The following is a 23809-nucleotide window of genomic DNA, read 5'->3' on the forward strand; positions in this document are numbered from 1 at the left end:
TAAAGCTACTCGGAAGTTGCAAGTGACGTGCTAGCAGTTTTACCTATATACATGTCAGGTGCTAACAATGAGAAGATCCTGCGGAAACCCTGAGATATGTTCCTTTCACTCCACTATAAAGGAAAACAAAAAAACAAAAGAAGAGGAGGAGGACATAGATCAGTGTTCCTCAACCGCGGGGACTTTGAGATGGGTGGACTTCAACTCCCAGGATTCCCCAGCCAGCCATGCTGGCTGGGGAATCCTGGGAGTTGAAGTCCGCCCATCCTAAAGTCCCCACGGTTGAGAAAAAAACAACGTAGGTTCTATACAGAGATGATAAAAGGGCCAGCTAAGTCTCGGGAGGAGAGGAGAGCGCAACGGGCTGCCCACGGCGGCCGGGCTTCGACCGGGGACAATTGACCGAAGTAAGTCCCTGTGTTTCTTCCTGTCAGAGGGACCGTGAGCCTCCCTTGAAGGTCGGAAGGGGAGGGCGCAGGGGATGTCAGGAGGAGGCTCCCCCACGCCCGACAGGCTGCCCAGCCATTATTCGCTGTCTGAAAACACCGGCCGAACGGCAAAAAGGGCGGGGAAGAGAAGCCCGGCGCTTCCTCCCAGGGGCCACCGAATGCCAAAGGTTTCCTTGCGGCCGCCAAACCGACGCCACCGCTCCCTCGGCTGTCTAGACGCACGACCCTCCGGGGCCGCCGTACAAAATGGGGTATGCCAGACAAGCCGCCTCCCCGCCTCGAGAGCCAGCTGCTTTCCCACGCCCCCTCCCCAGGCGGCCCTCCTCCTCCGTCAGGCTCGAGCCCTGCCCCTCCTGTCCCCCCCGCAGCTGCCAGCCCAGCCGCTCTACGGTGACTATTTCCCTGTCCAGTCATAGACAGCCTTAAGTGCCGCTCTTTTTCACGCAAACGTTTCGATTACAAATGTCTAAACTAGGTTCGAAATGTGGGTTTTTTTTGTTTTTTTTTTATAGAATAAGACAATATTTTTCCAACAAACTTTAAAAAAAAAATTTACAATTTTTTTTTTGTTTTGTTTTGTTTTGTTTTCAACCTCCCCCTCCCCCTTCTCCCCCCCCCCCCTGCAACCCCCTGGCACCGCTCTTTCCCCCGACAGCCCCGTTTCCATTGCTTGCTTCTGGAGAAGTGGCGGACGTTCCCCTCCGTCGAGCCTTGCTGCTTGGCCGAAGGGCGGGGATGGCGGGGGGGTTTCACCGGTACCCCTGGTATCCGTAGTAATTCCTGTAGTATCGGTCTCTGTCTTGGTAGTAGTTCTGCCACTGAGAAAGACCATGGGATGGGTTAGCAGGGAGCCAGTGGGGGAGTTCAGAGAGCGAAACTGTTCAAATAAATATAATCTCCAGTATTTCAAGAAAGGGAAAAAGACTGAAGGAGTGATTAGTGGCTGGGGACAATGGAAGGGAAGGGAAAAATAAGGGAAATACAGGCAGTCCTTGCTTAATGACCATTCGCTTAGTGATGGTCGAAACTTACAACAGTGCTGAAAAACCAACTTGCGACTGGTCCTCACACTGTCGAGGGGTCTCCACAGCCACGTGATCATGATTTTGGGCGCTTGGCAACCGGTTGGCATTCACAACCCTCACAGTGTCCTGCAGTCGCGGGATCGCCTCTTTTGACCTTCCCAACCAGCTTCCAGCAAGCAAAATCAATGGGGAATCGTGTGGTTCACAACGACCACATAGTTCGCTTAATGACCACGGTGACTTGCTTAATGAGCACCACAAAAGGTCATAAAATCGGGTCGGATTAGCTTAATGACTGCTTTGCTTAGCAACTGAAATTCCAGTCTCAACTGTGGTCATTAAGTGAGGACTAGCCGTACTGAAACAAAGCAAAAAAGAAGAAAGTCACTTTTAGTAGCTACTAAAAGTTTCTTTTTTTTAAACTTTGTTTCAGCATTTCTTTTCTGTGCCTAGGCTCTTTACTATTGGCTTGAAAAATATAAAGGGGCTATATAATCATAATAAAGTTCCACATTAAAAAAAAAAGTCTAAAAACACTTTGCTTCTCGCATAAATTGGGTTAAAACCAGCCATGCCCTGCATATGGAATGGAACAGAACAATATTCCATTAATATCGGATTAATCACAGTGTGATTTCTTCAGGTCAGGCAGATCGTGAAAACTGCCCCTCACGTTTACCAAGCGTGATTTATGGCCCAGCATGACGTACCACGTGACCAAAAACTGGGTGAAACAACAGATTAGCACATCATGTCTCCTTAGCTCCAGCGTTATCCATTAAGCGGTACTTCCAAAATCTTGCCCTAAGGCTCCTCCAAAGGCATTCCACTGACTAGAAAGCCGCAGGTCTACAGGCACTCGTTTAGTGACCACAATCAGAACCGGTTAACCGAAGCAATCGCTAAGTGAAACCCCGACTGTGCTGATGATGCGACTTCAGCTTCCCTTTGCTTCGCGGACCTGCAAAGGTCAGCAAGGCAAGGATTGGTCACCAAGTGACTTTTTCATCACCGGTGTAACTGCGAACCGTCGCTAAACGAGGCAGCCGCTGAACGAGGACGACCTGTAAATCCCTCCGCATTGTTCCCATGGCTTTATTACCGCTCCAGAAGCAGTTTCGCGCCATTTTGGAGGCAGGAAACCCACCACCTTTGATATTCAGGGAAGTCTTCCCATCAGGCCCTCCCACCACAACACGGACACCGCTGGCACGCAGAGGGTGGGAGACCAAGAGCTCCCGGTAGTCCAAACACTGCCAGAGGAATAACCGCTACTCTACTCTGGAGGTATCGCTTGTGACCTCTTACCTCGCGGTTGTAATCCCTGTAGTAGTCCCGGTACCTGTTGTACTCGTAATCCCGCCCGTAGAAGCGATTGTAGTCCCTGTCGTAGAAGTTACGGTAGCCCTGCGTGTTAAAGCCGCCCGTCAGAACCAGCAAGGGCCGGGGGCCGCTGGTCAGAAGCCCCACTCTCAGGGCATCGAACCAAGGCCAAGCGTCACCTCCCTGACTTCCTAGGCGCCTTCCTTAGGCTACAGAGGCCTCCATTTCAAAACCCCCTCGGACATCTGGGACCTTGAGAGTAAACTGGGGAGAAGAATTAGCACCCCCACAATCCTTTACCGCCGATCGTCCTGGCAAGGGCGCAGATGGCTCCCATAGAGGCGCGCGAGTCCTCTAAATTCACGAAGGCTAGAAACTCCTGAGAAGGTTTAAAGAAAAGCAAGACCCTGACGCATCGCCATGGGAGACGGGGGGAAAGAACACCCTCCCAAGGGCTGTCACTTCTGAAGAACCCGCTTGTCAGCACGGGGGAAACGAGAAGCAGGTACTCACGCCTCGGTTCCCGGGCTGCCCCCAGTACTGCTGCTGTCCGTACGCTCGGTTGTTGTAGCCTCGGCGCTGCCCTCCGACTGGGAAAAGCGGGAGAGAAAGCGAGGTTGGGTTGCAGCTTCGGCTCGGGGAAATCCCTCGGGATTTCTGAAGTCGTCCAAACTCCTGCCGAGGCGGGGTCCCCTGTTTGTGGGGGAGCAACAGGCATTCCTCGCGCCGAAGCAGGCCGGGATCTTCAGAACAAGACTGGAAAAAGCAACCGCTTGGGGGGGGGGCGTGCACCAGACTGAGATTGCCAGGAAACGGGGGCTACTTGCAAGCACAGAGCAAGCCAAAGCTTCTGAAGGCGGCAGCCGCCGGCCAGCCACGATCCGCGCCCTGCGCGATGGGGCGTGGCGTGGAAAAAGAGAGCCCCTGCTCAAGGGCGGAAACTGGGGGGGGGGCTCCACCTGTTCACACCTGTCCGCAGCTTCCAATCCCCCCCTGCTCGTCTCCTATTCCAAAACGTCGCCACCCTCCCCATGCTTCGCCCCGCTTCCCCACCAAGCATTGTGCTACTCACACAGCAGCCCGGGGGGGTGCTGCATACTTGGATGCCTGGGCTGAGCTGCCAAAAAGAAGAAGAAGAAAAAAAAAAAAAAAAAAACGCTCTCAGTGAGAGTTATGGAGTTCTAGCCCTTTACAGGGAAAAAAAAGCCTACAGAACTGCCTGCTCGACCGCATGAGCAGAAGCCAGAGAGGTGATCTCAGCGGTGGGGGGGGGGGGAGAGAAGGGGTGGGAGTACAGAGCATGAGGCAAGCAGGAGGACAGCAAAGGTCTCCGCATCTCTCCGTTGGCGCTGCAGGAATGACAGCGCTGGAGACGGAAAGGAGCTGCATGTCGGGGGCGCGAGGATGGAGCGAGCGTAATTCGAGGGGAACGTGGCCCCGGAAGAAAAAAGATGAGGGATTTGGGGGAAGGGGTTCAAAATAGATGCCAGCCCCTGTGATTGCCCCTCTTTTCACTTAAACGTGCCCCCCTTTTTTCAGAGGCTGGATGGGATGGGTTTTTAAGACAAGGAGAGGCTGGAGCATTTCCGATAAGGAATCAACTGAAGTATCAAGAGTCTAAGACTCTGTAATGTGCAGGGGGGCCTCTGAAAACCAGCTTGGGCAAAGATGGGGAAGCTTTGGGGGTGTTCACTGGGCAACAATGAGCGGACCCCCAAAAACTCCACTGGGTGGGTTAGAGCAGGGTTTCTCAACCAGGGCTCCGTGAGAGGTCCCTAGGGGTTCCCTGGGAGACCCCAATTTATTTAAAAAATTATTTCAAATCCGGGCAACTTCTCATTCAAGAGGCAAGTTTCATTCTTAATTTTCAGTATAAGAGCCCTGTTCATGCATACAGATAGGCCTACCCGTGAAACGAATATAATGATTTGGGAACTTCCGGCCTCTATTTGAGCCTGAATGTGCAGGGGCTCCCCGAGGCCTAAAAAAATATGCAAAAGGGTCAAAAGGTTGAGAAAGGCTGGGTTAGAAGGGTCAAACGACTCAAATACAGTAACTGTCTTGTTAAAAGCCAAGCGCGCCAAAGGCGGACGGGCCGTTCTGACGTGCTCAAGGGATTCCTAAGCAAGAGCGGCTGGGATCAGCGATTAGATCCCTTCCTGGGAACGCCCCCCAGCTCTCCTTTGCGCCTCTCACAAGCCGGCCAACGCGCCAAAGCAAAGAAGTGTCCGCTTACAAGGGCCAAGGGGCAAGCGCAGGCAGAACCAGGGAAGCAAACCACGCGGCCTCGAAAGGGGCCCGGAACGCTCTCAGGAGCTGGACCAGCTCAGCCGGCCGGGGCGATCGTGGCCGCGCCCCGGCCCCCAGCCTCACCATAGCCCTGGCCGCGGTTGCGATTCTGACGGTTGCGTTTGTTCCGGTTGTTGCGACGGTTCGTCCGCTTCTCGGAGGGCGGGAGCAGCTTCCGGGCCTCGTCCTTGTACTTGGTGACGAGGGGCTGTGCCTCCTCTTTGGCCAGGTCTTGGTAGAGGACTTCGTCAATGTAGTCGCACTTGTCCGGAAGAGAGAAGTTGGCTGGGGTGGGGGGACGCAGGAGGAAGGGCAAAGGGATCAACATTCCCGGCTATCTCGCTTCACGGGAGAGAGAACGGCCCGCCCCTGGGCCCCCAGCCCCAATTCCCCCGACAGACTGCCCCCTCCGGGCCTCCTGATGGCACGCACCTTTCATTTCCAGCATCACCGACTCCGGCACGTTCTCCCCTTCGGCCTTCTCCCTCTGCTCCAGCCGATCCACCCAAGCTTCCTCGCTGGGCACCAGCACCACCACCTTGCGAACAAACCCCTTGAAAGGGAGCAGCTTCCTCCGCTGGCCGGAATTGTAGACGTTGCACTAAGGGGAAGGGAAAAGGGGGCTTCAGATAGGCCGAGGCGGAATTCCCGGGCGGCAGAAGGGAAAGAAGCCGCGTCAGCTGGATCGCAAGCCGGTGCCCCCCGGAGACGCCGAGGGACAGCTCCCGTTATACTTGGCCCGGCATGGGGAGGGGGGCAGGAGCTGTGGGACAGATCTATGGGGCGTGAAATTGGGGAAGATGCACTGGAAGTTCACAGGGACAATTTGGCTGGAAAGCTGCCTCCGTCCATCTGACGAAACCACACACACACAAAAACAACCCCCAAAGTGTGATGTCAAAACTTATCCACTTACACTGAGTCCACCTAACAGGCTAGACCACAGGATTGTTTCCTTGGCTTTAGCTTAGCGTATTGTATAAAACATTTTATGGATCAGTGTTATTAAGTGAGTCTTGCCAAATGTGGTTTATTCAAGAAACCAGGATAAAACAAACCAGGGCTTAATATTATGTGTAAACCAAGCTGCAGGGGTCAAAAAACTGCATCATCTCTCTGCTGGTTCAGAACAAAACCATTCCTTCCTTCCAATTCTCCTTCCTTCCTTCCTTCCAATTCTCCTTCCTTCCTTCCAATTCTCCTTTTCCTTCCTTCCTTCCAATTCTCCTTCCTTCCAATTCTCCTTCCTTCCTTCCTTCCTTCCAATTCTCCTTCCTTCCTTCCTTCCTTCCAATTCTCCTTCCTTCCTTCCAATTCTCCTTCCTTCCTACCTTCCAATTTCCCTCCCTCCCTCCCTCCCTCCCTTCCACAATTTCCATGGCCCTCCATTCCCATGCAACTCTGAGTGGCTAACAGAGAGTTTCAAAAACATTTTATTTATTTAGTTACTGATTTATCAAATCTGTATTTTAAAATACAACAGAATTCTTGAAAAGAATTCACTGGCACAGGATGGGTCAATGGCCAAAAGTTTAAAAGGCTTGAAAAATAATTACAAGGTGGAGGAATAGTTAGGAATCAGTCAAACCTTTAAAAAAAGCTGTTAGATCAGATGACCGGTCGATGTGGCAGACTAAGATTTGTCCTGCCTTAATTCATCTAAACTGTTGCTAGCAAGGGACCTATGTTTTGCCACAGCAAGCATCATATGCTTGCCGTACGCTGGACTGCAATTAAGCAAAGGATCTTAAGCAATTGTCAAATGTCACTGAGTGACCTAAGATTTAATTCTTCACCCTGGAATATTCCTCCACCCCAAAACTTTATTGTTGTACGAGCATCAGCCCAGAGCCCTTCTCTGAAGTATAATTTCTGTGGCTCAAATTCTTTAACAATTCCTTAAACGTCCCCCTTCTTACATAGCTGACCAGTTTGGGGGCTCCAAGATCACCTAGTACGGTGTGACCCTTTAAAATGAGGCCTTCCTCAAGTTATCTAACCCTTCCTTTTGCAATCTCTTGTGGAGGGGAGAATCTATTTTTCCCACGCTCATTCTCTTCCTGGGACTAACCCACCAGAGCTCTCTGGTTTTTTAACTAAAAATACCTGATCGAGAATAAAATTCCTCCTTGTCCGGGGTGCAATCTGGACCAGCTTGCTCACGCACCGGGCAGCTTGCTGAAGCAGTGAGTCTCGAGCTTCGATGGGCAGTGCCTCCTCAACCAGAGGACCTTTCGTCTGGCAAGGAAGGAAATTGGAGGAGGTTTTTCTTTCTTTCTTTCTTTCTCATTTCAAAGATTAAGTTTGGGAAACCATGAGGGGAAGGTCATCAAGGGCAGCTCCCACCCAAAGGTTTTGGAAGCTATGTATACCAGACTGTACTGTTTTTATTTAATAAAATCAGGAGGATGAGCAATCGTGGCCCATGTGACATCTCCCACCCCAGCGGCTAAGACTTTACACAGCAGCCCCCCCCAATAAATGGCCCCCTCCCCAAAGTCACCTCCTCCCCGTTTGGTGATATCATCACCATACCTTCATGACCAGAACACAGCCCAGAACAAGATGCCCAGGTTCACATTCAATAAACACGCCATGGTCACAATGTTCAACTGGTTTGCCCCGATCAGTGATCCGTGCAGCTGCTAGTCTTGGGCATCTAAGCCTTTTACCTTCATCTGGTACAGAATGTTATCGGTCCCCAAGATGTTGAAACGCTTGTCCTGATTCTCCTGGGTGTGCTTCTGTGCCCAAAACGTTTTCCCACATCCTGGTAGCCCAACCATCAGCAAAACCTGGAATGAGGTTCAGGAAGGGGGGGGGGGAGGGAGAGAGAGAGAGAGAGAGGAAAGCAATGCCATCCAATCAAGGCCTCTGCCGGACCAGAGCTCCCAAAACACCATTAAGATTACGGGGACGCTTTGAAATACCTCTATGTGCAAGAGTTCAGGTTGGCTGACACCACCTCAGGAAGGAAAAAGATAAAAGGGAAACTAATATACGATAGCTGGGAATATTCATAGCCTTTCGCCAGTCCATTAGGGGAGGGATGCGCTCATTAAGAGAAGCGTTTTTCGCTGCAGGAAAAAACGCCAATTAAAAATAATAGCAGTTGCCTATTGCAAGATGTCACGATGACCGGTAACAAAACAGGCTTTAAAAAAGGGCTGCAGGAATTCAGATGATAAAGCTATCAGTGGCTACTAGTCAAAATGACCGTCTATTTCCAAAAGAACCAGTGGGCAGAAGCATCGATTGTTCTGGTGTTCTGCAGGTGCCTTCCCAGGGGCATCAGACTGGCCACTGTGGGAACAAAAGTTCTAAACAGACCAGGATAGCATTTCCTTTCTTAGTTTACAAAAAAAGAACACCACACATTTCTGGAGCTGGAGGTTTCACACACACCCTTCTCCCTTTCTGGAAACCCCTCATTCCCTGCAAAATGGAGGGCACGGGGCAGCACTCACACCTACGAAGAAGCAGGGGGGGGGGGCGGAAGCCAGAGAAAAAAAAATTCAGGAAGTATTTCAATCAGGCCGAAGTGGGCAATTTACAGCCTGCGTTGGCTTCTGAGCTACTTCTTCTCCCAACACCTCCCCTGGAGGTCAAAAAGGGCTGCAGATTCTTACCCATGTTTTAAGATACACAAACTGATGCTAAATAGAATTTAAAAGAAACCTGATCGCAGCAACTGCAGGGCCAACACGCATGCCAGCTGATCCCCTAAGATCAAAGGCCTCTAGCAGGTTGCCTCAGGCTAAAACGAAGGGCAAAAAGGGACGGAAGCAAGGAGATTTATGCTACCTCACATTTTGCGGGCGCTTTGGGGGGTGGCGGGGTGCGCACGCGCTCCTCGACAGGGACGGCATGGATGAACACATAGTCCTCGGGAACCGGGAAGAAGGGCTCTTCCTTCTGGCCGAAGTTCAGCTCCACGGCGCAGTTCTTGCACAGCACATGAGGCAGGAGAGCCTTGTCGCCCAGCAGTTCTTTGCTGATCTGGAAGGCCACACCCAGGTCCTCCCCGTTCTTCGAGAAGGAGAGCTCCACCTCTTCACTTTCAAAGTTCTGCAAGGGAGGAGGCAGAAAGCTTGGGGTGGGCATCGGCCCCGTTCTCGGCCACTGGAGCAGCAAGCAGCGACAACGGGTCTTTGCAGACCCATCAGCAAGCCAGGCAGATGGGGCTGTTCTCACGAGATTAAAGGCTGAGGGCGGCACTTAGAGCACATGGCTGTCTCCTGAACGAGACTGTCTCAGGTTAACTGCCCTGCAAGCTACACCTTGCTTGTGCAGGTGGTGGTCCCCCCCTTAAAACCGGCTTCTCCAAGGACTTCCCTCAAGCCTTCCCTCCCGGCACTTACAGCAAAGCAGCCGATCACATCGTTCTCCCCAAAGGGCTGGCCAAATTCTTCGAACTGCCCATTTTCGGCCTTCAGCCCTCGTCCGTCGTAGCCGTAAGAAAACTCATCCTCGCCTGGAGAAGACAGCGGTGTTTAACGTGGCAGTGCCGCAGATGCCCAGTCCCTCCCGGCAGGGCCGGCTTAGCTGTCCTGAACCGGCCACCTAGAAGCTCTAGTTACCTAGCTGGGAACGAGAGAGATCGACAGACCATCCAACACGAAGCAGCTGGTTCTCTGGGCAGCCTTCCTTGAGTTGCAAGTTTTGTGCCACCTAAGACAGGAGAAGGCAGGCCAAAGATGGCTAGAAAGAAGGGAACCGGGCCTACAGAAGATGCCCATCTTCACCCAAGCCAGTTGCACCAAGTACCCCGTTTCTGAAGTCTTATACTGACAGCGTGTTGCGCGAATCGCAGTTTAAGCAATTGGGCTTCCCAAGCAATTCATTTCCAGTCCTAAATGCTGCTGCTTTATGCCCGTTACGTGATCTTTTGAAGAATTATAAATCCACGCTTATGGTTTTTTTTCCCCTAGCAGTTCCTCTACCAATGAGAGACCCCAGCTGAGCAGCTCTGGTGGCTCGCCTTTAGTACCAATAATTCACTTACTGCTTCTTACATAAAATTTCCCGAAAGGTATTCCAATTATTTCACTGGCCATTCTATGAATTGTAATTTTCAGCCTTTTAAGAATGCTACAATTTGGGCAACGTTTTAGCTTGGCTAATTTTTCCCACCTGTTCTGTTTTTATTTTTAAAGTAAGTGTTTTTGTGAACAGTTGAGTTTTTATTGCCGACAGAGTGATTGGCCCAAAGTCACTTCCAGGCCTAAAGGAGGACTAGAACCCTCAGCTCCCTGCTCCTAGTCCAATACCTTAACCCAGGGTTCCGTGGCACCCTCGGGTTCCGCGCGAGGTCACCAGGGGTTCCCTGGGAGATCACAATTTAAAAAATTATTTCAAATTTGGGCCATGTCACATTCAAGAGGTAAGTTTCATTCTTTATTTTCAGTTGAAGAACACTGTGAATGCATCTCTACAGGGCTACCCAGGAAATGAATATAATAATTCTGTAACGTCTAGCCTATGTTTGAGCCCGAATGCGCAGGGGTTCCCTGAGGCCTGAAAAGTATTTCAAGGGTTTCTCCAGGGTCAAAAAGTTGAGAAGGCTGCCTTAACCCCTATGCAATGGTGGCTCTTTTGTGAAGTGAACCCATTTCGTTTTTGTTAGTTTTTATAATATCAAACTGCTGTCTGATATAAGATGTATTAAAATACCCAAATGGAACAGGAGAAATGCAATGCTGCCCTTTGCCAAATGAAGCGACACCCCATTAAAGCTCTGCCCCACGAATTAAATAGACTGCACCACAAACAGGCCCAGATCCCACTCGGGACCAAGCGTTCTAACCGCGACTGCAAGCCGCCTCACCTTGGCCTCAAAGCAGACTTTCCCCCCTTTCACCCCATGTGTGCTTCTCGCCCCAGACCAGAGATTGGGGAACTTCTCAGAAAACAGAGGCTGCCCTCCATAGCGGTCCTTGGTGGCTTTGAAGTGGAGATCGGATGTATCTGTGCCAGAAATGGAAGTGGTACACCATTAAAACCAGGCCTTGGCTGACCCCTGTAACTGGAACGTTGCCCATGAAGACAAGCAAAATAGACCTGAGACCTGGAATTGTTTTACCCCATTGCTTTTCCTGTGGGGTCAGAAGCAGGCAACTTTGGTTTAAACATAAAAAAATTAACCTTTCATCGAGTAAGAACAATTTCACCGGATTCAAAGAATTCTTCTTTAATGAGGAATAAGGCAGCAGCTTTGCCTTACGCACCGGACCATTAGATTAGTTATGGATTAGATTACTCTTCTGCTTCAAGAGGACCATGAAAATAAAACCACAGAAACATGCGAGTTTCAACCACCTTGTTCAAAACTCCCAGCAACTGACACTGCCTTGACAAAGAACAGCCCTGAAATCCACCTGATGGTCTGGAGCCATGCATATTTCATCCGTGCTTATGTTCGCATTTGCCCCTAGAGAGACATGCACAGACCCAATACGTACATGTGTCCAGGATCACGAGTGTCTCGTCATCCTCTGCCCTCGGCTCTTCTTCTGGGGGTGGCGGAGACTTAGATCTATGTTGAAAAGCATAACCAACAGAATCGGCTTTAAAATGTACTCTGATAGAAACAGGTATGTAAAAAAAGAAACAGCCCCCACTCTCCCCACTTTTTTTTTCTTTTATTAAGAACTTCATTCAATTTCAACATATATAGTTACAATACAACATAAAAAAATAGAGAAAAGCAAGAAAAGTTAGCGAAAGAACAAAAGAAGAAACTAGAAACTTTTCCCTTGGTTCTATCGTCTCGCTTGGGGCGGGAAGGGGGATAGCCATTCTTGGGGGTGGCTCACGCCTTGGAGCCCCTCCCATCGGATTGGAATTTTTATAGCCACTTGGATTATATATATATATATATATTTGTAACTTGTTCTTATTTTTTATGGGATTTTAACGTTTATCGTTATAGTATTAGCTTTATTGTAAACCACCCAGAGTCCCTCTTTCGGGGGAGATGGCCGGTAACAAAATTTGAATAAATAAATAAATAATAAAAGAAATGAGAGATGGTTTCCCATTGCTCCCATGCAGGTATAAATACAATTTGAGATGTAATCGCAGAACACCCTGCACACCGCGGTAAGGAATGTACCCAAGCTCCTATTTTTTGACAATGCGACTTTCTTACAAGGGGGCTGATGTCAGAAAGGCCACCTGAGTTAGTTCAGTTAGATTAGAATGCGGTTTTATTGGTTTTCATTCTGATTGCCCACATCAGCAGAGGATTTAAGGTGGTTTATAGTCTATAAATATCTGTATAAATAGATGAGTAAAACAGCATTTCTCTCATTTGTTCCAACATTTGCTTTGTCTCACAGTGCTCCAGTTAAGTGTTCAGAAACTGTTCGACAAGGAAGGAAGGAAGGAAGGAAGGAAGGAAGGAAGGAAGGAAGGAAGGAAGGAAGGAAGGAAGGAAGGAAGGAAGGAAGGAAGGAAGGAAGGAAGGAAGGAAGGAAGGAAGGAAGGGGGAGGGGGGGGAGGGGGAAGGGGAAAGAAAGGCAAGGCAAGTCAAGGCTATGGACACTTACTACACTTCAATATTATTTTTCTCCACTCCCAAAAGAGCTTTCGTTCAAACATTCTTGTTGCTCAAAGAATGCTGCACACAGCTACTGCAACCTAGTTGTTAAAAGCTTCCAATAGTAAAATACAAAACATGCTTGCATTGGGTCAGGCTGTGGTCCCGCTAACCAACAGAGCAGTTTTTCCTAAGTTAGCTGGGAAAGGTAGGAACAGAACGTATATTTTAAGCATGCCTGCTGCCCTTGACCCTCCTGACGTTCCTTTTTGAAATACTGTACCAAAACGCAATGTTGCCCAAGCAGATATTGGGAGAAGCAAGGAAGGGAGAGTGCAAAAGGACGGACTGTGAGAAACAGAATGGGTTCACATGTTCCCCGAAAGCGATGGCTTATTTCAACTGCCTCGGTTTCTCAAACGCTAAGCCCAGTAGCTAGATTTGCCCATTAAGCCATAAAGAAGCAAGCATTATGCCTTAACAAGATGCACGTGCTCATCCACTGTGCTCGGTAAATGGCTATTTATGGCTTAGCGCACCGTGTGAACCCAGCCACAATACACCATCTCTCCGGCTGTAAATAAATTCGCCTTGCAAGGCTAGGATGGGACGCTTGTGGGAATCAACATTTCTTCCCCGTGCACCGGTTATAACCAAAGTTCTGCTGCATTCACCTGGCTGATTTTTATATATCTAGCACTTTCTAGTTCTTGCGAAGAACTCAGTGGCTGCAGCTTGACCGCTCTCTTACAGACTTAAACAAAGATCCATATCCTGAACACAAAGGAGTTAACCATTCAAAGGCCTCACATTTCTAGACACGACATCCGGCCTTCCCTCTAGGAGCTCCAAGTCCTGTATGCAGGGCTCCCTCCTTTCATTTCCCCCAACAACCTTGCGAGGTGGGTTGAGCTGAGCGCGCGCGGCTGGCCCGAAGTCACCCAGGGAGCTGCCATGACTAGGTTCGACTTGAGCCCAGGTCCGCCTGGCCCCACTCCAACCTCCCAATCACCATCACACACTCCACAGAAACAGTAAAGACGAGGGCCGGCCATTCACTCACTGGCGCCTCAATCCTTATCAATGTGCCGCAAACTTTTTGATCAACACAAGAGAGGACTTTGCAGTACGTCTAGCCCGCTTCTGAGCCATCCAACCCGATCCTCCAAATTCTCTGTCCCAATTCCGTTCCACTCCGCTGGCAAAGCAGACTAAATCCCCAGCCAAAATGATCCGTATCTCACCGGCTGTTATAGGCCTCCTCTCGAAACTCAAAATAAGCCCGGCCATGTTCTTCCTTTTCATCCCTCTGTCTCTTGAGCCCGTGGCGTTCGCCGTCCGGCCCAGCCTGCTTTGCCTTCTCATCTTCTTCATTTGCTGTGAAGAGGCAGGAAAAAAACAAAGAACAAAAAACAGGAAGGTTTTGTTGAAAACGATTGAAAACACGCAGGTAAACGTAAGTTCTTCTGACTACTCCTAGCTTGGAATATAACCCTCGCGTGGCGCTTATCTCAGAGCAGCCCAAACCCCTTGTGCCCAATGAGTAAATAATTATGATCAAGCCTCACATCACATCTGTCTACTTCAGTTCCTTATCACCCTATGCAATTGCAGGAAATCAAAACCGCATGTTTCACTTTCTGCTTTGACTGGAGTTCTGTCTTTCTGTGATGCTCTCAGAGGGAAGGCCTTTTAACATATGGAAGATTGGCATGTACAACATTATCCCTTCTTCATACTTTCTGTAAAAGCCTCTGCGTAACGTGGATGCTTAAATATTACAAAAGTGTTCTAAATACAGAAAATCAATCCTGTGCAGATTGAAATCCCTGCACGACCTTATCCCACATGTAGAACCCAAACTTCAACAGGCCCTTGTGGACAGCTGTGCAATTCATATGCATCTCATCAGTTTCCTGCTGATAACCCTGGAAAATTTACTTCAGGAACTACAAATAAACAAGTCCTGATCAGGTCTGGATACCAGCAATTTTGCAAACCAAAGGAGAGCAGTTTAAGAAAAATACAGAGCTAAAAAAACTGATTAAATCTTATCCTTGGGACTTGCAGTTTGTTAAATCTTCACAGAGTATTAAAGCACTTCAACTTCTTGCAAGACACAGGAAGTACATCAGATTTGTAGAGAAAACTGTCTAAATCTCCTTTCAATACTGTTATTAATTTAAATTAAATTAAAGTACAGAGCACTGCATTCCAAGTCCAAATCTTACCCACACATTTAAACAGATAATCATGCTGGCATGACCACCACCTCAAAATAAAAAGGAAGAATAACACTGAGAGAGGGCTGTTAGGAATACAAAGAAAAGTTTCTGGGCTATGAAAGGTTAAAACCCGTAAACATAAATTTCTAAGCATTTTCTTGCAGCAGAGCACAGAAAAATGGACCAACTGTCCAGGCAACCATTCCTTCCTGTCTAATAAACACACAAACTGGAACAGTAACAATTATTCTGTAAGTATAATTATGCATACAATATCATCAACAGCAGAAGTTGTTCATTGGATTACTTCAGTTTTTTTATACGTATACTCAGCTTTATTTCACATACATTCTAGCGTACATTCTACCCTTAGACTACTTTAGCTTTATTAACACCCATGATTAAAAAAAAATCCACAGAAATCATCCATAATTGATTACACGGGGGTTTTGTTTCTGTTTATAGAGTCTGCCAGCAATGAGGCAGGTTATAAATTTTACACACACACACTCAAATTCATATATATATATATATAGTTTTATCCCACTCCATCACCTTCTTTAAAGAGTGACATGGTGACCCCCCCACCCCCCATTTTAACCTAGGTGAGAGAGAATACTAAAGGGTTCAAAGTCATTACATTTCTGGCCAGCTGAGGATTTAAATCACGGCCCTCCAAGTCAACTGGTGCCACCCAGGAATTCTGGGAGTTGGCCTCACAATGGGGGGGGGGACACAAAGTTGGGAATGGGGACCACAGTTTGTGGCAAAACAATGCCAGAACCCCAGACTCTATGCCTCGCCACTTATTTTATACAAACCACTGCCACGTGCAGCCTATCAGTGCAACTTTACAGAATATTTCCTCAAAAAAAAGGGGAGCAGAACTTTGTCCTAAAGAGCAAAATCTAGGATTTGGCAGAGAGAGAGAGAGAAAGAGAAGGAGGGAGGGAGGGAAGGAAGGAAGGAGGAAGGTTATTCTGCTACAGAAGAAAAACCAAAAAGAGTAAGGGGCTGCCAGAACCATTAATACATTTGCAGAGGAACTCTTCTTCGGCCGGCCAAGTTTCCCTATGCAAATTTCAAACGCTGTTTCTGTTGATAAGTTACTCATTGGCAAATCAGGCAGTCCCCCCCGCGCCGCCCCAGTCCCCAATTCCTAGAGTCCTCCATTTCAGTCTGCTCGCCGTACCCCTCGGGATCTTTCCTTTCCTTTCCTTATCTTTCAGCCGACCGGAGGTCAGGGTCGTTCCGGCCGGGGATCGACCCGCCGGCCTTCAGGAAGCCACGACGCCCGGCGGCCGCCGCCGCCGCCAGACTAACAGCAGCCGCAATTTCCCGCCCGCTCGCCGCGGAAGCGCCGGCCGGCCGGGCGGCGGCCCCGCGGCCCAGGCGATGCAGCCCCGGGCCCGGCGAGCGCGACGCGGCCCCCCCTGCCCGCGCAGGGGACCGCGACGGGGGCGCCTCCGGGCGACGAGGCCGGCGGGCCGCCCTGGCGCCGGAGCCAGCCCGGAGGAGCGGTCGCCGAAGCCGCCGCCGCGGAGGGAAGGAAGGGCGGGCGGGCGGGCGGGCCCGGCGGAGGCAGCTGCGCGGTTATCGCTGCTGTTGTTGTTGTTTGCATGGAAAGGCAAAACGGGATCGGGGGAAACTCGGCCTCCGGGGACGGGGGGGGAACGCGGGGGGGAGCCGCCGCCGCCTCCTTACCTTCCTGGTCGCCGCCCTGCTGGGCCTCGCCGCCCGCCGCCGCCGCCGCCGGGCCGGCCTCGGCGGCCGGCTGGGCGCCGTTCACGCCGCCGGGCTGCGCCGGGCCTTCCCCGGGCTCGGCCTGGGCCTGCTCGCCGCCGGGCGCCGCCGCCGCCGCCGCCGCCTCCTCCTCGGGCTGCGGCTGCGTCTGCGGGGGCTGCTCCTCCTCGTCGGCCAGCAGCGCCTCCTCGTCCTCCTCCTCCTCCTCCTCCTCGTCCTCGTCCTCGTCCTCCTCGTCGTCGCCGTCGTCGCCGGGCCCCGCGACGCCCAGGCGGGCCCGGGCGAGGCTGTGGCCGCCGCCGCCGGCCGCCCCCGGCTCGGCGCCGGCCTCCTCGGGCCCGGCGGCCAGCATCTCGGCGTCCAGGGCCTCCTGGAGCCGCTGGGCCAGCTCCAGCTTGAGGCCGCGCGAATCCAGGCCCCGCCGCCCGAGCTCGGCCCGCAGCTCCGTCACCTTCAGCCGCTTCACGTCCATGGCGCGCGCGCTCCGCGGATGAGGGCGGGCGGGCGGGCGGGGGAGGGGGCGGGCGCTGCGAGCGGCCGGGCGCCCTCGGCCGCCACTGCGCCTGCGCCGCCCGCCCCGCGCCGCCCAGCGGCTACACCCTTGCGGAGCGGCCCGGCCTGCCGCGCCTGCGCGGACGGCGGGCGCCGCGCCCCCCGGCGCCGCCGCCGCGGGTTCGAGGCCGCTGCGCAGGCGCGGCTGGGCGGTGGGGGGAGGAAGCGCTCGCCAGGAAGGGGGCCCGGGCGCGCGGGCCGGGGCTGCGCACGCGCGCCCTGGAGCGGCGCATGCGCCGGACGGAGCGCTTTCTTATTTTTCTTTCCGCGCTTCTGGACTCGAACGGAGACAGCCCCTTTTATATGTTTCCCTCTCCCTCTCGCTAGCCATAAATAACAACAACACAGCGAGGACGGCAACGTCACCCTTTAAGGCCCCGCGCGGGAATGCGCTTTCGCCACCCCGCAGCTTTTTTTTTTTTTTTGAACGGAGAGTTCTGGCCCGCTCCCGGGCTCCTGCGCATGCGCGCTCAGGCCTTGGGCGCGCGCGGGCTCGGCCCCGCGTTTGTGGACTTCGGCGGCCGAGAGAGCGCCGTTGTGGGGGGGCCGGATGGCAACTGGAGGAAGAACGAGGCCGATTTTTCTGATTGGTTGAGACTTCGCCAATCGGAGAAAAGAGGTGAACGAGCTCTCCCGGGCTTGACAAAAGAGGGGGAAAGCTGTCCAACCAGGTTCTGCATTGGATTAATCTGTTTTTCTCTCTCTTTTTTTTTTAATTTAAGTTGGAGGTGCCGCCATCTTTCCCCCCAAAATCTCTGAGCAAAAGACCCAATAAAAAACAAATCTAGCAACGATTCTTGCCTTTTCTTGGTCAGGTGCCGCGTTCAAATAGTCCTTTCTGTGCCATGGGGAAAGAAACGAATCCTGCTGAATTATTACCTGTTTAACCACCATTAGGGCAATAAATCCTCAGCTCGGGCAGTCATGTATTTAGGCACCATTTCATTTATATCATTTATTTTTTTATGAATAAAAAAATGATATATGTACAGTATGCACCATCTTCTGCATATGTAGTCTGCAAGGTGGCTGATGGCCGAAAACAATAAAATGCAATTTAAGTCACTAATCCTCCTTAATACTCTTTTACCTCAAGAAATGCTCACTATTATTCAATCTTTGGAGTTGGAGGAAACCTGTGACTGGATGACTTTCCAAAGGATGGACAGAAAGAAACCTGGATTTTATCCCCACTGTTCCTGGATATTTGTGAAGCTTTTTCAAAGAAATCTCTGTAGTTCAATTTTGTTCAGGCATATACCATAGCTGTTACAGCTATTCTTGAACTTGTTCTTATTGTTATGGACCTATTCCTTTGACAAATGTATATAGCTAGCAAGTAACATCTCATGAGAGAGCCAGTTTGGGGTAGTGGCTAAGGCACCAGGCTAGAAACCAGGAGGCTGTGAGTTCTAGTCCCACCTTGGGAACAAAGCCACCTGGGTGACCTTGGGCCAGTCCCTCTCTCTCAGCCCTAGGAAGGAGGCAATGGCAAACCACTTCTGAAAAACCTTGCCAAGAAAACTGCAGGGACTTGTCCCCGCAGTTTCTGAGAATTGGACCTGATTGAAAGGATTAAAAAAAATCTGTTGATGTTATGATGTCACTGTGGTTTGCATCAGACACCCATAGATACCACCATTTTTATTTATTTATTTGTTTGTTTGTTAAATTTATCCACCACCCAATCTTGTTCAATGATGGCTCCGGGTGGCATTTTAACAAGTATTTTAACAAGTACTTTGGTCCCTAGATTTTATCTTGTCGTTCAGCATCTATATTTTTTTCAGACACTGAGAAACCCTAGGATGTATCTTTTGGGGAAGTTTTTAAGGCAGGTTTTGATTTATTCAGGGTCTTCCCAAAATGTATTTTGGAATCTTCAATCATGAATGACTATGAATGGAGTTCCTTCTTGTTAACCACATCAAGATTCATGCCAAGGATATCTTTCTCCTTTTAAATTTTCTTTTAGAATCTCTTGCTTGGATAATTCAATATTTTGAAATTGGAATTACAGCACAGGACCCAACATGCACTATATGTTTTATGAATAAACCGCACATTCTATTCCTAAACTCAGTTCAAATTCAGCCGTGGCTCTGGTCCCCTGAAACGGTGGTGTTTCAGGAAGGCACATAATGTTGCTTTGCCAGGTGCTGGATGATCAGGAGTTTCTGCATTACCTGATCCAGATCTGATTTGGTTTCTAGATATATTCACACTTCTTTTCTAGAAATGTTATTTAGTACCATGGACCCCAAAAGGAAAAATCCATACTCCATCTGTCCTTAACAGTTATTCTGGCTGGAATGACAACATGAGCTGCAAAATAGCTGTGTTCAGTATAAACTAGGCTGGAATAGGATCGAGTCCTTTATGACTAAACATGTTGTGGGAACTCACCTCTTCTCTTACTTGATCGTGTAAATTACATCCTCCCATTAAAACAAAAGGTGGTTTATTTGGCCTTTCAAATGATGTGGTCATAGGAACTTTATTAAACCAGCTCAAAGCAGTGTTTCTCAGCCTCAAGAACTTCCAGATGTCTGCACTTCAACTCCCAAAATTCCCCAGCCAGCATTGCCAGGGTGGAGAATTCTGGGAGTTGAAGTCCACACCTCTGGAATTGCTCCGTTCCAAAAAAACACTGATTTAGAACAGTGCTTCTCTAACTTGGCAACTTTAAGTTGTGTGGACTTCAACTCCCAGAATTCCCCAGCCAGCATTGCCACAGTGGAGAATTCCGGGAGTTGAAGTCCACACCTCTGGAATTGCTCCGTTCCAAAATAAAACATTGATTTAGAACAGGGTTGCTGGCTGGGGAATTCTGGGAGTTGAAGTCCACCCATCTTAAAGTCGCCGAGTTTAAGAAACACTGATTGAGAAGGTTGGGGGAAGCTATATCAATTGAGCAAGTAAAGATATAAAACCCAGCCTTGGGAAAAAAAATAACATCCTCACTGAAAAGTCCGGGTTTACACAGCAAATCCGGGAGTGCCCACGGCCCCCTCGCCCGCAAAAGGCAACCCAGCTTCCGCTGTAAAAACCCAGCTTTCCCATTCTAAACACCACCTACCCGCTCCACCCGTCAGCTGACCTGGGTCACGTGGCCCCGCACCTGCCATTTTGGTAGTTTCCCCCTCCCATTGGCTGGCACTCGGCTTCCGGTCGCGAAGGGGGCGTGGCCTCCACTGGATTGCAGCGAGGCTCGGATGGCGAGGCGCGGGAGCGGCTGCTCTTCCCGGGCTCCGCATGGCGTCGGCGAAGGTGCCACGTGCAGCGGCCAAGGAGGGCGCCCGCTGGGCTCCCCTCCGCCCCTTTCCAAAGCGTCCTGCCAGGGCGAAGCCCTGAGAAAACCTGGGGCAAAGGGGGCCGGGGTGGGGGTGGCGTAGACCAGGGTTTCTCCGCCTTGGCGACTTGAAGAGGTGCGGACGTCAACTCCCAGGGCTGGGGAATTCTGGGAGTTGAAGTCCGCACCTCTCCAAGTCGCCAAGGTGGAGAAACCCTGGTTTAGAACCACGGGAGCATGCAATGCCCAGCAAAAGGGGCCAGAGCTTGGCTGGGTGGTGTGCATTTGCTCTCTCTTTATGCCCTGGCTTTCCCTCGGTGCAATGGGCTGGGTGATCTGCAGCCTTCCATGTCGTCAACATTTGAAGTTTATTAATAATAATATAGATTCCAAAAATTTTATTATTATTAATGATGGGTTCCAAAATTTTTATTTATTATAATGGGTTCCAACATTTTTATTTATTAATGATGGGTTCCAAGTTTTTTATTTATCATTATTAATGATGGAATCCAAAAGTAATGTTGTTATTAATGATTTTGGGTTCCAGAAATTATTATTAGCAATGATGGGTTCCAAAAAATTGGCCCAAGTGGCTTTTTTCTCCATGCAATGTTTTAAATGTGCTGGTCGGGCTTTGCCTCCTTTCCTTTGAATTCCTTTAATTCTGCATATACACGACGACCAGCAGACCTTAGCATTTATTAGTTTTGTGCCTTTGATTAAGTGTTGGCTCCTGGCCACTGCCTGGACTAGTTCCTGCTGTTTTTTGGGCAAGATTTTCGGAAGTGGTTGGCCGTTGCCTTTTGCTCAGGGCTGAGAGAAAGGTCACCTAGCTTCTTTCATGCCTAAGAGGAGGGCTTAAACTCATATTCTCCTGTTTATTCTCCTGTTTTCTAGCCTGGTGCCTATTGTATTAATATTACAAGTGTTGTTACTATTGCTATTATTGTACACAACAGCGTGAAATCACAGCTGCCAGTTCTTTAGCTGGTGTTGCCCTTCATTCGCATTGAGTTCTTCCCAAGATCCTCGGAGGTCGTAACGTATCGGGGTAGTACACGTGCGGATCCAAGCAGGGTGCCCGCTTGGAACTAACAGATGGAAATTTTGTCAACGTGCAGATTTTCTGAGTGCCGAAATTCCCCAGCCAGCATGCAGAATGGGCGTCTCATAAATGCTTTTCTGCTGCTTGATTGGACAAGGCGGAATCACACGGCTTTGGGAGAGCTGGTGCAGCAAAGTGGGTCGGGATGGATCAAGAACGTCTTTCTCTGCGTGCTAAAATCTTTTATTTTATTGCTTTTTTTTCCCTTCCTCTTCTGATTGCCAGGTTCCTTCCGAAGCAACCGCGGAGCTGCGTTTGCAACAGGCCCGGACCTTCAAGGAAGAAGGGAACCGCTATTACAAAGAAGGCCGTTTCAGGGACGCCGTGAGCCGCTACCACTGGGCCTTGTTGCAGATTAAAGGCCTGGATCCCAGCAGGCCTTCCCCTCTGCAGGAATTTATCGCCGAGAAGCCTGCTATGACCCCCGAACAGGAGAAGCTACTGTACAGCACCCAGTGCGATTGCTACAATAATCTTGCTGGTAAGCCAGCTTGCAGATTTATTTCCCATGGGCGCCGTCCTTTGTTGGTAAGCTTACCCAGCAGCAATACAGGTAGTCCTCACTTAACAACCATTTGTTTAGTGATGGTTCAGACTTACGACGGTGCTGGAAAAGCCAACTTACAACCGGTCCTCACACTTACGTCCATTGCAGCGTCCTTGCAGTCATGTCATGATTTGGGCACTTGGCAGCCGATTTGCATTTATGACCATTGCAGCGTCATGTGGTCGCCATTTTCGACCTTCCCGGATGGCTTCTGGCAAGCAAAATCAGTGGGGAACCTCGTGATTTGCTTAACACCTGTGATCTGCTTAATGACCACCGCAAAAAAGGTCATAAAATCAGGTCAAGTTCGCTTAATGACCACTACTCTTAGCAACCGAAATTCTGGTCCCATTTGTGGTTGTTAAGTGAGGACTATCTGTAACAGAAATCTAGCTGCCATATAAATTTCTCACAATGCCCCAGATCAATGCTAAACCAGTGGCATTGTGGGAAGCCACAACAATGGCTAGTGTTAGGTGCCTGATGACACTCGGTGAGACCAGAGGGGGGAAAAATTAAGAGCAGGTGATTTCTAATAGTTGCTCGGTGACAGATGCCTGGACAGGCGGACGTTCCATTTAAGCATCCCGATTATCAGCCTTCGACAGACGTTCCTCTTCCATTTGTTATATTCCTGGCCCCCTTTTCAAGGAGCCGCCGTACAGATCAAGCGGTGGAAGCAGAAAGCCGAAGAAATGCTTCATTCTCCTTCCTCCCTCCGTTGATCCAAACAACAGCCCTGCAAGGTAGCTCAGGTTCAGAGAAAGTTGCACGACTCCCTAGGGCCCCCATGACTGGTTGAGGATCGTACCCGGCTCTCTTCGGGGTTAATCCAGTGATGTAATCTCTCTGCCATAATTAACGCCCCATCGTGAACAATCTAAACACACAGCAGCAGATTCCAAGATCACCCAATTATCCGTTGGGGATCGAATCCCCCTTTTGCTCTGTTTTGAATCTCCCAGCTGGAGACCAGCCAGGACAGGAGGATGGCACAAGGAAGGGGCAGCCATATGGCCAGAGATTCAGAAACAACTTGTTAATTTTATTATTTTAAAAAATATATACATTTCACTCTTTTGGGGGTCGCTTACTGGGAGATCTCTCTGTTCAGGAGAGATCTTTATTTTGATTGAAAGCTGGACACAATCCAGATCTTCCATGTTGACTTTCTCAAAGGTGCCACTCCCTCAATTTGCATTTTTTTTTTTTTTTGGCCTTTTGTTGGTGCATCCTGGAAGCCACTTGCTTGTGCGTTTAGCTCTCTCTCTTTCCAGCTTGCCTCCTTCAGATGCAACCTGTGAATTATGATCGTGTCAAAGACTACAGCCTCAAAGTTTTAGAAAGACAAGCAGACAATGCCAAGGCACTCTACCGGGCCGGAGTGGCATTTTACCACCTGGGGGATTATGACAAAGCACAGCACTACCTTTTATCAGCAACCAGCAGGCAGCCCAAAGGTGAGAAATACTGAACTTCATCAACGGGCCTTGCATTAAACCATGATTTTAGAGAATATGCCAAAATGGCTGCGTTCCTATCATATATAATACCATTGTAGCAGGGTGAGTGGCTCTGATTAAGACAGACTTTACAAGTTTCTTTTTCCCAACCTCTGACAGCCACAAAACATGATTTGCAGCCTGCCCCGGGCCACAAACAAGCCATCTCATACTGAGATGATAGGAAACCAGGAACAGGGGAGACATAATCTTT

At 49.9% G+C, this 23809-nt stretch overlaps 2 protein-coding genes across 4 annotated transcripts in view; one reads left to right on the top strand and one right to left on the bottom strand.

The window, feature by feature from the left end:
* Positions 1 to 23809, top strand: part of TTC9C (tetratricopeptide repeat domain 9C) — a 395268-nt gene that overhangs the window by 370333 nt on the left and 1126 nt on the right. The window contains exons 1-3 of one of the 2 annotated variants that reach the window (XM_063317033.1): positions 20305 to 20416; positions 21772 to 22027; positions 23371 to 23553. In XM_063317033.1, coding sequence (XP_063173103.1) covers positions 20402 to 20416; positions 21772 to 22027; positions 23371 to 23553 — 454 coding nt within the window. In that variant the 5' untranslated portion in view covers positions 20305 to 20401. Of the gene's footprint in view, positions 1 to 20304; positions 20417 to 21771; positions 22028 to 23370; positions 23554 to 23809 lie in introns of those variants that run through there. The other variant, XM_063317034.1, reaches the window with a different exon arrangement.
* On the bottom strand, positions 1090 to 17084 carry HNRNPUL2 (heterogeneous nuclear ribonucleoprotein U like 2). Of its 2 annotated transcripts, XM_063317026.1 has the most exons (14): positions 16556 to 17081; positions 13871 to 14003; positions 11548 to 11621; positions 10914 to 11053; positions 9667 to 9757; positions 9448 to 9560; positions 8891 to 9154; positions 7759 to 7881; positions 7193 to 7324; positions 5519 to 5687; positions 5171 to 5371; positions 3311 to 3387; positions 2783 to 2881; positions 1090 to 1267 (listed from the first exon to the last, which is right to left on the bottom strand). In XM_063317026.1, exons 1-14 carry the CDS (start codon positions 17064 to 17066, stop codon positions 1199 to 1201), a joined length of 2196 nt encoding a protein of 731 aa, XP_063173096.1. In that variant the 5' UTR covers positions 17067 to 17081; the 3' UTR covers positions 1090 to 1198. The 2 variants fall into 2 exon arrangements, with proteins under 2 accessions (XP_063173096.1, XP_063173097.1); XM_063317027.1 differs by lacking the exons at positions 1090 to 1267; positions 2783 to 2881; positions 3311 to 3387 and adding an exon at positions 3835 to 3914 and having other exon boundaries at positions 16556 to 17084.

Source organism: Candoia aspera, chromosome 17, assembly GCF_035149785.1.
Source record: "Candoia aspera isolate rCanAsp1 chromosome 17, rCanAsp1.hap2, whole genome shotgun sequence".
Lineage (NCBI taxonomy): Eukaryota > Metazoa > Chordata > Lepidosauria > Squamata > Boidae > Candoia > Candoia aspera.

Coding starts and splice junctions, on each gene's coding strand:
- HNRNPUL2 (XM_063317026.1), bottom strand. CDS start 17,066: ATGGACGTGAAGCGGCTGAAGGTGACGGAGCTGCGGGCCGAGCTCGGG. Junction 9,155..9,447: donor ATGTGATCGGCTGCTTTGCT/GTAAGTGCCGGG, acceptor CCTCCCTTGCAG/AACTTTGAAAGTGAAGAGGT. Junction 5,372..5,518: donor GGTGATGCTGGAAATGAAAG/GTGCGTGCCATC, acceptor CCCCCACCCCAG/CCAACTTCTCTCTTCCGGAC.